The 13,147-nt window shown below is 52.5% G+C and overlaps 1 protein-coding gene across 1 annotated transcript; it reads left to right on the top strand.

The window, feature by feature from the left end:
- Positions 1–1,235: 1,235 nt before the first annotated feature.
- On the top strand, positions 1,236–12,643 carry SDS (serine dehydratase). Its single transcript, XM_030821459.1, has 8 exons — positions 1,236–1,349; positions 5,422–5,576; positions 5,981–6,020; positions 6,286–6,425; positions 6,526–6,617; positions 7,720–7,947; positions 11,069–11,193; positions 11,935–12,643. The coding sequence occupies exons 2-8, from the start codon at positions 5,424–5,426 to the stop codon at positions 12,141–12,143; spliced, it is 987 nt and encodes a 328-aa protein (XP_030677319.1). The 5' UTR covers positions 1,236–1,349; positions 5,422–5,423; the 3' UTR covers positions 12,144–12,643.
- The last annotated feature ends 504 nt before the right edge of the window (positions 12,644–13,147 follow it).

Raw genomic sequence — 13,147 nt, 5'->3', positions numbered from 1 at the left:
CTCAATCCATTTAGAAATTTATTTCACCAAGGTTTTTTTTTTTTTTTTTTTGAGACAGAATCTCGCTCTTTTGCCCAGGCCGGAGTGCAGTGGCGCTATCTCGGCTCACTGCAAGCTCCGCCTCCCGGGTTCACGCCATTTTCCTGCCTCAGCCTCCAGAGTAGCTGGGACTACAGGCACCTGCCACCGCGCCCGGCTGATTTTTGTATTTTTTTTTTAGTAGAGACAGGGTTTCACCGTGTTAGCCAGGATGGTCTCGATCTCCTGACCTCGTGATCCGCCTGCCTCGGCCTCCCAAAGTGCTGGGATTACAGGCGTGAGCCACCGCGCCTGGCCTTCACCAACGTTAAGAATACACCTGGGAGACAGGTCTGTGCTTTTCTCCAGAGATGACTTTAGGGTGTCAGTATTTAAAGGAGAAAAGCAAGCTGGAGGGGAAAGAAGGAGGGTATGGCCACATTACCAAATCCACAGTTTGTAAGAGAAGAGGGGCAGATAGGGAAGCAGCCAATTATGTATTTGTCTTGATCTCAATAAATCGGCACTTTACATAAGATAAGGTGAACATAGAGTAGCGACCTGTGTGGATATTTAACCATTTTCTTTTTTTCTTTCTGTTGTGAAGGCTGGAGTGCAGTGGCGAGATCTCGTCTCACTGCAACCTCTACCTCCCAGGTTCAAGCAATTCTTGTGCCTCAGCCTCCTGAGTAGCTAGGATTACAGGCACGTGCCACCATGCCCGGCTGATTTTTGTATTTTTAGTAGAGACGGGGTTTCACCATGTTGGCCAGGCTGGTCTCGAATTCCTGACCTCAGGTGATCCACCCGCCTCGGCCTCCCAGAATGCAGAGCCAATATTTAACCTTTCATCTGAAGCTATCTGCTTAGGAACTAAAGGAAAGGCAGTTTCTTACATGACTCAGCTTTTAGCTTAATTCTTTTTCTTTTGGCATAGTGAGTTGGGGTCCCGATTTTTTATTTTCCTTTCACGAAACTGAGGACGGAAAGGGGAAGTGGAAAGAGGGAGGAGGAGTGGGTTGTGGGAAAGGCAGGAGGAAGCTGCCAAAGCAGAAAGCTTGGCCAGATTCCACCTCCCTTATGACAGCCCCAGTGGCCTCGAGCCAGGGGGGTGGGTCCTGGCGGGTGGGAGGGGGGTGTAGCCAGCCCCAGGGCCCCATTGGCTGCCCAGAGGTGCCAGGGGAATAAAGCCCAGGACCGAGTAGCCCCTGGGACCATTCAGAAGACTGTCCACCCGTCCTCAGCCCCCTCTCTTTGTGGGCTATCTACTCAATTGATCCCTCCCTCCCTCGCTGGCTTGGCTCTGTCTCCTGCTCCATTGCCTTTGCAGGGTAAGTGGCCCCATCCTCAGTCCCACCTCAGGACTGGAGTGTCCCGGGCTAACCTGTGGTTTCCCAGGGGAAGAAGGAGACACAGAAAGAGTCCGTCAAGTCTGGGCATGGTGGGTGATGCCCGTAATCCCAACACTTTGGAAGGCTGAGGCGGGAGGGTTGCTTGAGGCCACAAGTTCGAGACTGAGCTGGGCAACAGAGTGAGACCCCCATCTCTACAAAAAAAAAAAAAAATTTTTTTTTTTTTTTTTAAGACAGAGGTCTCACTCTGTCACCCAGGCTGAAGTGCAGTGGCACAATCTGGGCTCACTGCAACCTCCACCTCCTGGGTTCAAGCGATTCTCCTGCCTCAGCCTCCCGAGTAGCTTGGACTACAGGTGTGTGCCACCACGCTGGGCTAATTTTTGTATTTTTAGTAGAGATGGGGTTTCACCATGTTGGCCAGGCTGGTCTCGAACTCCTGACCTAAAAAAAGAATTTAATTAGTATAGTGTGGTGGTGCACACCTGTAGTCCCAGCTACTGGGAAGGCTGAGTTGGGAGGATCGCTGGAGCCCAAGAGGTCGAGGCTGCAGTGAGCAATGACTGCGCCCCTGCACTCCAGCCTGGGTGACACAGCAAGACCTTGTCTCAAATTTTTAAAAAAGAGCCACTTGGGCCTAACCACTGAGTTTCTGTCCAGTTCTGTGCCTCAGCTTCCACATCTATAGAATGGGGATGAACGTAGTGCCTTCCTCCTCAGGTGGTTGTGAGGGTGAAAGGATGACCTGCACTTAAGTTGTCCAGCCCAGATTTCGTAAGAGTTCATACCGACTGAGCGCTTACTGTGAACCAAGTGAGAGGGAAGGCGGCTTCCGACTGCCGAAGTCGAGTGGGCAGACATTGGCTTCAGGGCTCCCTCCCTCCTCCTCCCCGGGCACAACCTCTTCTGAAGTCTTGAGATCCTTGGGGCAGGGATCCTTGGGGCAGGGATCCTTGGGGCAGGCTGGATGCAGTTAACGGATGCTCACTTCACGGAAAGCCGCAGCAGAGAAGGGGCTGCCTGCAGAGGGAGCCCTGTCCTTTTACCTGAAGGCATCCTATGGCACCGCCTGGGACAAACGGCAAGACAGGCGCCCCAAACCCACCTGAAAAGGGTCTCTGTGGCCGGCTCCTCTGACTCCCACCCCGGTTGTCCCTGAGGCCAGGCCTTGGTGACCTGCACCGGCCTTTAATGTCAAGTCGGTCAGAACTGGGTGCGGCGGCTCATGCCTGTAATCCCAGCACTTTGGGAGGCCAAGGCAGGCAGATCACTTGAGGTCAGGAGTTCGAGACCAGCCTGCCCAATATGGTGAAACCCTGTCTCCACTAAAAATGCAAAAATTATTCGGGCGTGGTGGTGCACATCTGTGATCCCAGCTACTCGGGAGGCTGAGGCAGGAAAATCGCTTGAACCCAGAAGGCGGAGGTTGCAGTGAGCCGAGATCGTGCCGCCGCACTCCAGCCTGGGTGACAGAGGGAGATTCTCTAAAAATAACTAAATAAAAACCGGGATCCCATTGTTTGGGGATTAACCTCCAGGAGCTGAAAGTTCATGCCAGTTTGGGGATGTCCTGTTTTGAAGTTTGCCCCAGTCTCTGATTTTTATTCAAGAGATCCAGCGGAGAGAGGGTGTCTGTTCAAGTTCCCCTCCCAGGCCCCGAATGTCAGTTAATTCAGATAGACAAGGGATGACCTATTTAGGGGATGCTAAGGATGGCGGGGCAGTTGGAATCCCCACCCCTCATTCTCCCTCTGACCAAGGGATGTCTGGCTCATTCTGGGAGCGGGGGATGGATGTCCAAGCTAGGAGTGCCCAGGACAGGGGCACTCCTACAGGCTGGACCAGGTAGCATTAGAGATGGGTCCCTGGCTAGCCACCCTTGCCTGGCCTTCTGGGATGGTGGAGGGAGGGGGAACCAGAGAGCCCCTCGGCCATCGTCTGCTGATCTCTTCTGGCCCGGCCCAAGTTGAGGAGAATCAAATCCGCCCTGAGACTCTCAGCAGAAGGCAGGGGAGATGGGAAGGCTGGGTGGGTGGACGTGGCTGTGGCTAGACCCCGGGCCACCCCAGCTGCTTCATCCCCCAGAGCCCATCCAAAAGCGGGAGCCTGAACCACACCCAAGGGGCGCAGAGAGAGCCTAAGCCCTGGAGCCAACTGCCCGAGTTCAAATCCTGCCTCCCTGCCTCACCCACAGTGTGACTTTGGGCAAATAATGTTAATATTCCCCTTCCTATTGCTGTGTACCAAACTACCCCAAAATGTGACTTAAAACAACAGCAAGCCGGGTGCTGTGGCTCATGCCTGTAATCCTAACAGTTTGGGAGGCTGAGGTGGGTAGAACGCTTGAGGCCAGGAGTTGGAGACCAGCCTGGCCAACATAGCAAAACCCCATCTCTACTGGAATGAATGAATGAATGAATAAATAAAATTTAAAAGCTAAGTGATTAGTCACTGCTATAATAATTATGACAAAATTAATAATCATGAAAGAGCTTTTCCTAACTGAATATTGGGCTTCCCAAAAGTTAGTTTTTTTTGTTTTTTCTTAATAAATATTTATTGAACATCTACTATGAGTCAGGCATTCTGCTGGGTCCTGGGATCGTCCATTTAAGCCAAGATACTTGGAACTGCATGTCAGAAGAGCCAGCTGCCAGGTTGTTTTTGTTTGTTTGTTTGAGACAGAGTCTCGATCTGTAGCCCAGGCTAGAGTGCAATGGCGCGATCTCGGCTCACTGCAAGCTCCACCTCTTGGGTTCACGCCATTCTCCTGCCTCAGCCTCCCAAGTAGCTTGTATTTTTAGTAGAGACGGGGTTTCACTGTGTTAGTCAGGATGGTCTCGATCTCCTGAACTCATGATCTGCCTGCCTCGGCCTCCCAAAGTGCTGGGATTACAGGTGTGAGTCACCGTACCCGGCCCAGGTTTTTTTTAAATGTATGCATTTAAGTAAGTAATAGAGGCACATGGTAAAACATTCAAACTGTGCAAAAGTGGGTGCTATGATCCCGAGGGCCAGCTCTCCTCAGAGGCCCCACCCTGGCCAGCCTGTCATGCATGTTTCCTGAAATGCTCTGTGCACTTGGAAACATGTGCACCAAAAAAAATTAAAAAAGAAAATAAAAGAAACATGTGGACTATATGTGTGTGTGGATGGATTGTGTGTGGGGGTGGATCGTGTGTGTGGATGGAGTATGTGTGTGTGGATGGATTATCTGTGTGTGTGGGTGTCCCTGAATTTTTCGCATAGATAGATAGACTATTCTTTTTTTTTTTTTTTTTTTTTTGAGATGCAGTCTCACTCTGTTGCCCAGGCTGGAGTGCAGTGGGTCGATCTTGGCCCATTACAACCTCCACCTCCTCGGTTCAACTGACGCTCCTGCCTCAGCCTCCTGAGTAGCTGAGATTACAGGTGCCTGCCACCATGCCTGGCTAATTCTCTTTCTTCTTCTTCTTCTTTTTTTTTTTTTCAAGACAGAGTCTTGCTCTGTCACCCAGGCAGGAGTGCAAAGGCGCGATCTCGCTCACTGCAACCTCTGCCTCCTGGGTTCAATTGATTCTTCTGCCTCAGCCTCCTAAGTAGCTGGGGTTACAGGCGTGCACCACTGTGCCCAGCTAATTTTTTGTATTTTTAGTAGAGATGGGGTTTCACCATGTTGGCCAGGCTGGTCTCGAACTTCTGACCTTGTGATCCACCGGCTTCAGCCTCCCAAAGTGCTAGGATTACATGCATAAGCCACTGTGCCCGGCCTCACCTCATGCATTTTGAAAGCTATGAAGTTTGAGTGTTATCTCTTCAGCCTCCCAGCAAATGTGTGAGAGGTCAGGAGTGGAGGGTGATCCCTGATAGAGCTGAGGCTGAGGCGTGATTACCTGTCTGATGTCACATGGCGAGTAGGTGGCCCACTTGCGATTAGAGCCCAGGTCTCCAGGATGCCGTCTCGTCTGAGGCCTTGCTTGGCTTGCTGGGAAGCGAAGGAAGGGGTCACTCCGGCAGTGCTAGCACCAGGGCTAGCTCTCCTAACCCTCTGGGTTTCCTTCGTTTCTCCCAGCAATGATGTCCGGAGAACCCCTGCACGTGAAGACCCCCATCCGTGACAGCATGGCCCTGTCCAAAATGGCCGGCACCAGCGTCTACCTCAAGATGGACAGTGCCCAGCCCTCTGGCTCCTTCAAGATCCGGGGCATTGGGCACTTCTGCAAGAGGGTACGGGACCGAGTCAGCATCATCTGGGCAGGAGTGGCAGGTCCTCCTTCCTCGACAGGGCAGGGCCAGTGCTGTGTGAAATTAAAGGCATTGTGGGATAAGCCTGCTGACTCCCCACAAGGACTGAGCGTCCACCATTAGGGCTTCCTCTGGTTGAGGGGTTCCCCTCCAGGAGGGTCCCTTGGGACTGATCCCAGAGCCATCAGTCACCTGTTTTCTTCCACCCTTTCCTGAGCCAGTCTCTTTGGAGACGGGAGGTGCAGTCTCAGACAAGGGTAGAACAAATTCTGAGTAAAGGAAACATCCGTGTCCACTGGAATCCTGGCAGGTATTCCAGGTGGGGAGGAAGAGCACAGGCAATGAAAGGGAGGTGGGCCTGAGTGCCTCTCCTGTTGTCTCCACAGTGGGCGAAGCAAGGCTGTGCACATTTTGTCTGCTCCTCGGGTAAGTGACCTGCTTCCCCATCCTGTCCTCTGCTGTGTGTCCTGGGATCAGACACTCCGCTTCTCTGAGCCCTGGTTTCCCCAGCAATGTGCCATTGAAAACAACGGCAGCAGCCACCAATTTGGAATTCCAGGGGGAGGCCAGCAGTCGCCCAGGGTGGGGAGGTGAGGGGGGCACTCCAGAGCCCCCAGTAGAGGGTAAGCAGTCCTGCCTAGGCTCCCAGATGCTCCCCCACTGACACGCTCTCCACCCCTGACCCTGGCAGCGGGCAACGCAGGCATGGCAGCTGCATATGCGGCCAGGCAACTCGGCGTCCCCGCCACCATCGTCGTGCCCAGCACCACACCTGCTCTCACCATTGAGCGCCTCAAGAATGAAGGTGCCACAGTCAAGGTAGTGGGTGAGGTGAGTGCTGACCCAGGGCAGGGCAGAGAGAGGGCGCCTGGTGGCTGGACAGGGTGCCCCCTGTGCCTCACCCCCTCCTATCTCCCCTGTGACCTTGCAGTTATTGGATGAAGCCTTCGAGCTGGCCAAAGCCCTAGCAAAGAACAATCCAGGCTGGGTCTACATTCCCCCCTTTGATGACCCCCTCATCTGGTATGTGGAGTTCAAGGTCACTTGGTGGGGGTGGCAGCCACTGCCCCATATCACTGGGCAGGCACTGCTATGATGCACATCATCACGTCCTCATGCACAGCAGCTACACATGTGTGCACACACCACCATGTAGAAGCACACTTAGGTGGGGCGCAGTGGCTCACGCCTGTAATCCCAGCACTTTGGGAGGCCAAGGTGGGAGGATCACTTGAGGTCAGGAGTTTGAGACCAGTCTGGCCAACATGGTGAAACCCCATCTCTACTAAAAATATAAAAATTACCTGGGCGTGGTGACACACGCCTGTAATCCCAGCTCCTAGGGAGGCTGAGGCAGGAGAATCGCTTGAACCCAGGAGGCGGAGGTTGCAGTGAGCCAAGATCACGCCACTGCACTCCAGCCTGGGCAAGAGAGTGAGACTCCGTTTCAAAAAAAAAAAGAAAGAAAAAACACATTACACCCAGGTGCAGCAGCAGGTGCACACATGTCACCAAATGCCCCATTATCCACGGCTGCACACGCAACACACCCAAGGCTGAACGTGCAAGCACACAGATGCCCAAGTGTCTGCGGTTGAGTCCTCCTGGAAGCAGACTTGGGGACAAAGGTTTCAGGGAAAGGAGTTTATTTGGGAGGCGATTCAGTGGGGGAGTGGGGAAGTGAGCCAGGGAAGGAAGGGGGCTTGCTTTTTTCTTTTTCTATAATCCAGTCCAAAATGTCAGGAAGGGGGCTTTCAAGGGCAGGTGGCTGCCGTGGGTGGCTGGAGCTTAATCCCTCGGGGACCCTGGGAGCCCGTGTAGAAGGTGCACCGCAGTTTCCCGCCCCCTGGGAGAAGGAGCAGGGGAGTTTGTATGCCGACTCGTAGCCATTGGTTGAGGGCTGCCTTAAGGGGCTGCCAGCTCCTGACTCTGTTTGCAGGTAGCTCAGGTGGCCAGAGAAAGTCCTCAGGTAGAGACACAGATGCTGGCAGCTGGAAGCCGAGGTTGGGGGTGGGGAGGGAACTAGCTCCAGGCCCCATCAGCTGGGATGAGGCCGGTGCAAACCTGAGCTGGTGTCTCCAGGAAGCCTGGCCCTGACCCGCCACCCCCTCTCCCCACCCTCCAGGGAAGGCCACGCTTCCATCGTGAAAGAGCTGAAGGAGGAACTGTGGGAAAAGCCAGGGGCCATCGCGCTGTCAGTGGGCGGCGGGGGCCTGCTGTGTGGAGTGGTCCAGGGGCTGCAGGAGGTGGGCTGGGGGGACGTGCCTGTCATCGCCATGGAGACTTTTGGCGCCCACAGCTTCCACGCTGCCACCACTGCAGGCAAACTCGTCTCCCTGCCCAAGATCACCAGGTGAGCAGCTGGGGTGCCTCCCTCGGGTGTCCAGCAAGCACTGGGGAGTCCTCCTTAGAGCTGGCTTCGAGATAGATCCTGATGTCAGCCTGTTTTACAGATGAGGCAATGGAGGCTTTGATCACTTGCCCAGGGTCACATCCAGTGAGTGGTACAGCTTGGACTCAAACCCAAGTCTGTGTGACTCCAACATGTCACACTTCCTCACATGAAAAGCCTCGTATGAGGCTGGGCACAGTGACTTGTGCCTGTAATCCCAGCACTTTGAGTGGCTGAGGCAGGAAGATCACTTGAGGCCAGGAGTTCAAGACCAGCCTGAGCAACATAGAGAGATTCCCACCTCTAAGGAAAGTTTTTTTTTTTTTTTTTTTTTTTTTAAATTAACTGGGCGTGGTAGCACACACGCATAGTCCCAGGCTAAGGTGGGAAGGATTGCTTAAGCCCAGGAGACTGAGGCTGCAGTGAGCCATGATCATGCCAGTGCACTCCAGCCTGGGTGACAGAGCAAGACCCTGTCTAGAAACAAAGAAAAAGGAAGGAAGGGAGAGAGGGAGGGAGGGAGGGAGGGAAGGAAGGAAGGAAGGAAGGAAGGAAGGAAGGAAGGAAGGAAGGAAGGAAGGAAGGGAGGGAGGGAGGAAGGAAGAGGAAAGAAAAGAAGAAAGAAAGAAAGAAAGAAAGAAAGAAAGAAAGAAAGAAAGAAAGAAGAAAGAGAGAAAGAAAGGAAAAAGGAGAAAGAGAAAGAAAGAGAGAAAAAAGAAAGAAAAAGGGAGAAAGAGAAAGGAAAGGAAAGGAAGGGAAAAGAAAGGAAAGAGGAAGGAAGGAAGAAAGGAAGGAAGGAAGGAAGGAAGGAAGGTAGGTAGGTAGGTCTCATAGGAATCATTTACTGAGTCCTCTGTGGCAAGGTTTTACATACCTCATTACTTTGCCAACCATTTACTGAGCCCCTATTGTGTGTAAGACACTGGCTGATCTGGGGAGAGAGTGGTGCATAAACACAAGTCTTGCTCCTAAGGAATTCATATCCAAGCCCCAAACCTTTGATAGATGGTTTTTCTGTTTTTGTCTTTGTTTTCTGAGATGGAGTTTTGCTCTTCTTGCCCAAGCTGGAGTGCAATGGCACAATCTCGGCTCACTGCAACCTCTGCCTCCTGGGTTCAAGCGATTCTCCTGCCTCAGCCTCGCGAGTAGGTGTCTGCCCCAACACTTGGCTAATTTTGTATTTATAGTAGAAACGGGGTTTTACCGTGTTAGCTGGGCTAGTCTCAAACTCCTGACCTCAGGTGATCTGCCCACCTCAGCCTCCCAAAGTGCTGGGATTACAGGCGTGAGCCACCGTGCCCAGCCAGTAGATAGTATTTAATTAGGATTAGGTTTTGGCCCCATTACACAGAAGCCCCAAATAACAGTGACTTAAATGAGATTGAAGTTTACCATGAAAAGTCAGGGCCCTGGGTCCCTTCAGTTTGTTTCCCCATTATCCTTAGCATGTAGCCTTTTTGTCCAAACTGGTTGCCTGAGTGCCAGCTATCACACCCACATTCCATTTGGCAGGGATGGGGAAGCAAGGGCAGAAGGCTATGCTCCAACCTTCAAAGACAGACACAACACTTCCACTTACCTTTTGTTGGCCTGAACTTAGTCACATGGCCACATCCAGCTGCAAGGGAGGCTGGGAAATGTCTTTACACCAGGTGCTCATATGTGCAGCTAGAAAAGACACCGGGGCAGACAATAGTCTCCACTACAGATAGGGAAGACTGAGTCCAGCCAGGTAAGAACTTCTTCCAGATTCCTGAGCCTGGCATCTGGAGCTGCTGTGTCCCACACTGTAGGGACTGAAGACGTCATGGCTGAGCGCCTACTGTAAACCACATGCTGCTGAGGGCTGAGGTGGCCCAGGACCTCAAGATGCTCCTGGGGAAGGGAGAGGGGGCAGCTGAGCTGGGAATAGAGCCAGTGGTCACCCCAGGAGGCTGGGGACAGCATCAACACATTGGTTACCAGTGCAGGTCTTGAAGTTATACAGATCCTGCTTGCAGCCCCAGCTCCAGCACTCCCTAGGTGTGTGACCTTGGGCAAGTGACTGTATACTCTCTGCCTCAGTTTCCCCTTTCCAAAATCAAACCAATTAACAACAGCAGAATTCTTGTGTGAATTCAATAATCCTTGCGAAGTGCTTGGCACCTAACACTTTCTCAAGAAGTACTCAGGGCGCTTGTTACTGTGGGGGAGGACTATTTGAGAATTCCACATAGGGCCGTGGGACTCAGTACTCTCCCAAGAGGACTCCTTGGAGGAGGTGGCCTTAATCCTGAGCCGTGAAGGACACAGCAGGATGTGGGCAGGCAGAGTGGTGCTAAGCTTCATGAGGGTTAACCAGGTAGCAGTTGTAACCTGGAGGAAAAGCAGGGAGTCCTATCAGGGAACAACAAGGGTCCTCTTAGGCATTTGCTCCTGACTTAGTGTTGATCAGAATATGATGCTGTGCCGAGGCAGGAGGATCACTTGAGCCCAGGAGTTCAAGACCAGCCTGGGGTCGGGCATGGTGGCTCATGCTTGTAATCCCAGCACTTTGGAAGGCCGAGGGGGGTGGATCACCTGAGGTCAGGAATTCGAGGCCAGCCAGAGATGAAACCCCATCTCTACTAAAAATACAAAAATTAGCCGGGTGTGGTCGTGGGCACCTGTAGTCCCAGCTACTCGGGAGGCTGAGGCTGGAGAATTTCTTGAACCCGGGAGGCAGAGATTGCAGTGAGCCGAGATCGCACCACTGCACTGCAGCCTGGGCAACAGAGCAAGACTCCGTCTCAAAAAAAAAAAAAAAAAAAAACCCCACCTGGGCAACATAGTGACACTCAGTCTCAAAAAAATTTAAAAAAATAATAAAGAATATACTATATGATGCCAATTCAAACACTCTGCACCTTATTAGAAGACCCCACTTGGTTTGGGGATCCCTGAGGCTTTTCAGTGTTTTACAGCTGCAGAGGTGACACCTGTCCCCCTGCCCCCGATGCGTTGCCTTCTCCGTCTCACATCCATCTCCTTCTCTCCCTCCCTGCCCCCATCTCTCTCTTGTTTCCCCCACTCCCATCCTCTTCTGGGTTCCCACTTCTCTCAGTGTTGCCAAGGCCCTGGGCGTGAAGACTGTGGGGGCTCAGGCCCTGAAGCTGTTTCAGGAACACCCCATTTTCTCTGAAGTTATCTCGGACCAGGAGGCTGTGGCCGCCATTGAGAAGTTCGTGGGTATGTGCCAGGTCCTCCCATGACCCGACCTGCTGACTCAGGCGCTAAGTGGCTCTCCACTTGGTATGCCACTAGGGATCCCACTCACCCCAAATTTTCTTCACAGTTCTGTCTTCCATCTCTGCCTAGAATTTTCCATTAATAGAAGATAATACAATGCCGTGTAGAAATAGAAAAGCAAAAGCCACACATAATGGAAAAGTAAATAGAAAAGTAAGCCTGATAACCATAGCAGCAGAAAACAATAAGTGAATATTTAAAATGTTGCTTCTGAGTTTCCTGGTAGCCAGGGTAAAAAAGGAAAACATGGGGCTCAGAGTTTGATTCATTCAGAGGTGGGTCTGTAACTAGGTTGGACTCTTTCTGGGTTCAGTCTAGGGCAGGGATGGCAAAAATGAGAGAAAAAAACACTACCATTTATGCTTCTGTACCTGCTGCACACTTGGCTAATCAACCATGGAACTCTTGCTCAGATGATGCCTCAGAATCTTTCTCAATACAGTGCTCATGCAACCACACTCATTCTATCAGTGTTAGCACTCATGATGAAACCCAGGCCCTGGCTCAGGCTTGGAAGTGCCAATTCAGGGTGATGACGGGATGTTTGGTTCAGGACCTGCGGCTGCAGCCAGGGCTGAGAGCTGATTGGCTTAGTATTCCCAAGTCCTGCCAATGGCCTGTCAGCTCCTGTGCACCCTGGGAAAGCCAGGCCACGCCCCTGTCACGCCCCTTCTCTGGCAGATGACGAGAAGATCCTGGTGGAGCCCGCCTGCGGAGCAGCCCTGGCTGCTGTCTACAGCCACGTGATCCAGAAGCTCCAATTGGAGGGGAATCTCCGAACCCCGCTGCCATCCCTCGTGGTCATCGTCTGCGGGGGCAGCAACATCAGCCTGGCCCAGCTGCGGGCGCTCAAGGAACAGCTGGGCATGACAAATGGGTTGCCCAAGTGAGGACGGACCCCTTACCGATCTGTCCTCTCCTGGCCCAGGAGACCCCTGGAGGGGCTGGAGTTTTATCCAGCGCCTCGTTGTATGTTTGGTTGAGCGCCTGTGGCCAGGGTGCAGGTTAACTTCTTGTTATCAGGAGCCCACTATCTATGCAGAGGCCAAAGGTCAGCAGCCAGTGAGGCTATGAATTGGACCTTTTTGGTATCTGTTTGACTGCTCTGTGCCCATCCTTAGCCGAACTGCTGGCGTGACAAGTGCCCACAAGTAACACACCAGGTACCCAGAGCAGGGTGGATGGAAGAGACCTGAATCACAGCAGTGATGAATTCCTCGAAGCTGTGAACTCGCCCCAGAACTTGTTCCCAGGGAAGGTAAACAGGGCCACCACCCAGGGTTGAGGAACTATCTCAGCCATCCTCCCAGGAAGCCCACCCCTGACCCTTACTAATTTTTCTAATGTGCAAACTTTTTCATTGAAAAATAAAATATATTTATGAAACAAAGATCCTGTGCATTTTCCCATCATCAGCTATCTTCCTTCCTGCTTTCCTTCTACCCCAAGTCTGCTCTCAGCCCCAGCTCTCAACTGGGGCCCCAGAATGAGGCCAGGAGCCAGACTCCAGCTGGTCTTGCATGCCAGGACAAGGGCATCCCTGTACCACAGGAAGCAGGTGGCTAAACAAGAGGGACTTGGGGTGGGACGAAGGCTGCCTCTGCTGAAGGCAGAAGCAGCTGGGGAGGCCAACTTCATTCTGATATGAAGTCCTTCCTAGTAAGTCAGAATTATTTCATCACAGACCCAATGGAAGCAAAGGAGTGAGGCCCCCTCCCCTGGGGGTGTGTGAGCTGACACTGGACACCCATCTCTGGGAGAGGGAAGGGGTGGGTGGACTTGAAGTCAATGTCATGCAAACCCTCCTCGAACATGGAGCTCTCTCTTCCAACAAAAGCATATGCTGAAGCCCGTATCATAGATCAAAGAGGAATTACTGGGGCTGGCTCCAAAG

The sequence above is a fragment of the Nomascus leucogenys genome, chromosome 10, assembly GCF_006542625.1.
Source record: "Nomascus leucogenys isolate Asia chromosome 10, Asia_NLE_v1, whole genome shotgun sequence".
Taxonomy (NCBI): domain Eukaryota; kingdom Metazoa; phylum Chordata; class Mammalia; order Primates; family Hylobatidae; genus Nomascus; species Nomascus leucogenys.
Note: the sequence above shows the minus strand (reverse complement) of the source record. Positions and strands in the feature narration are given on the sequence as shown.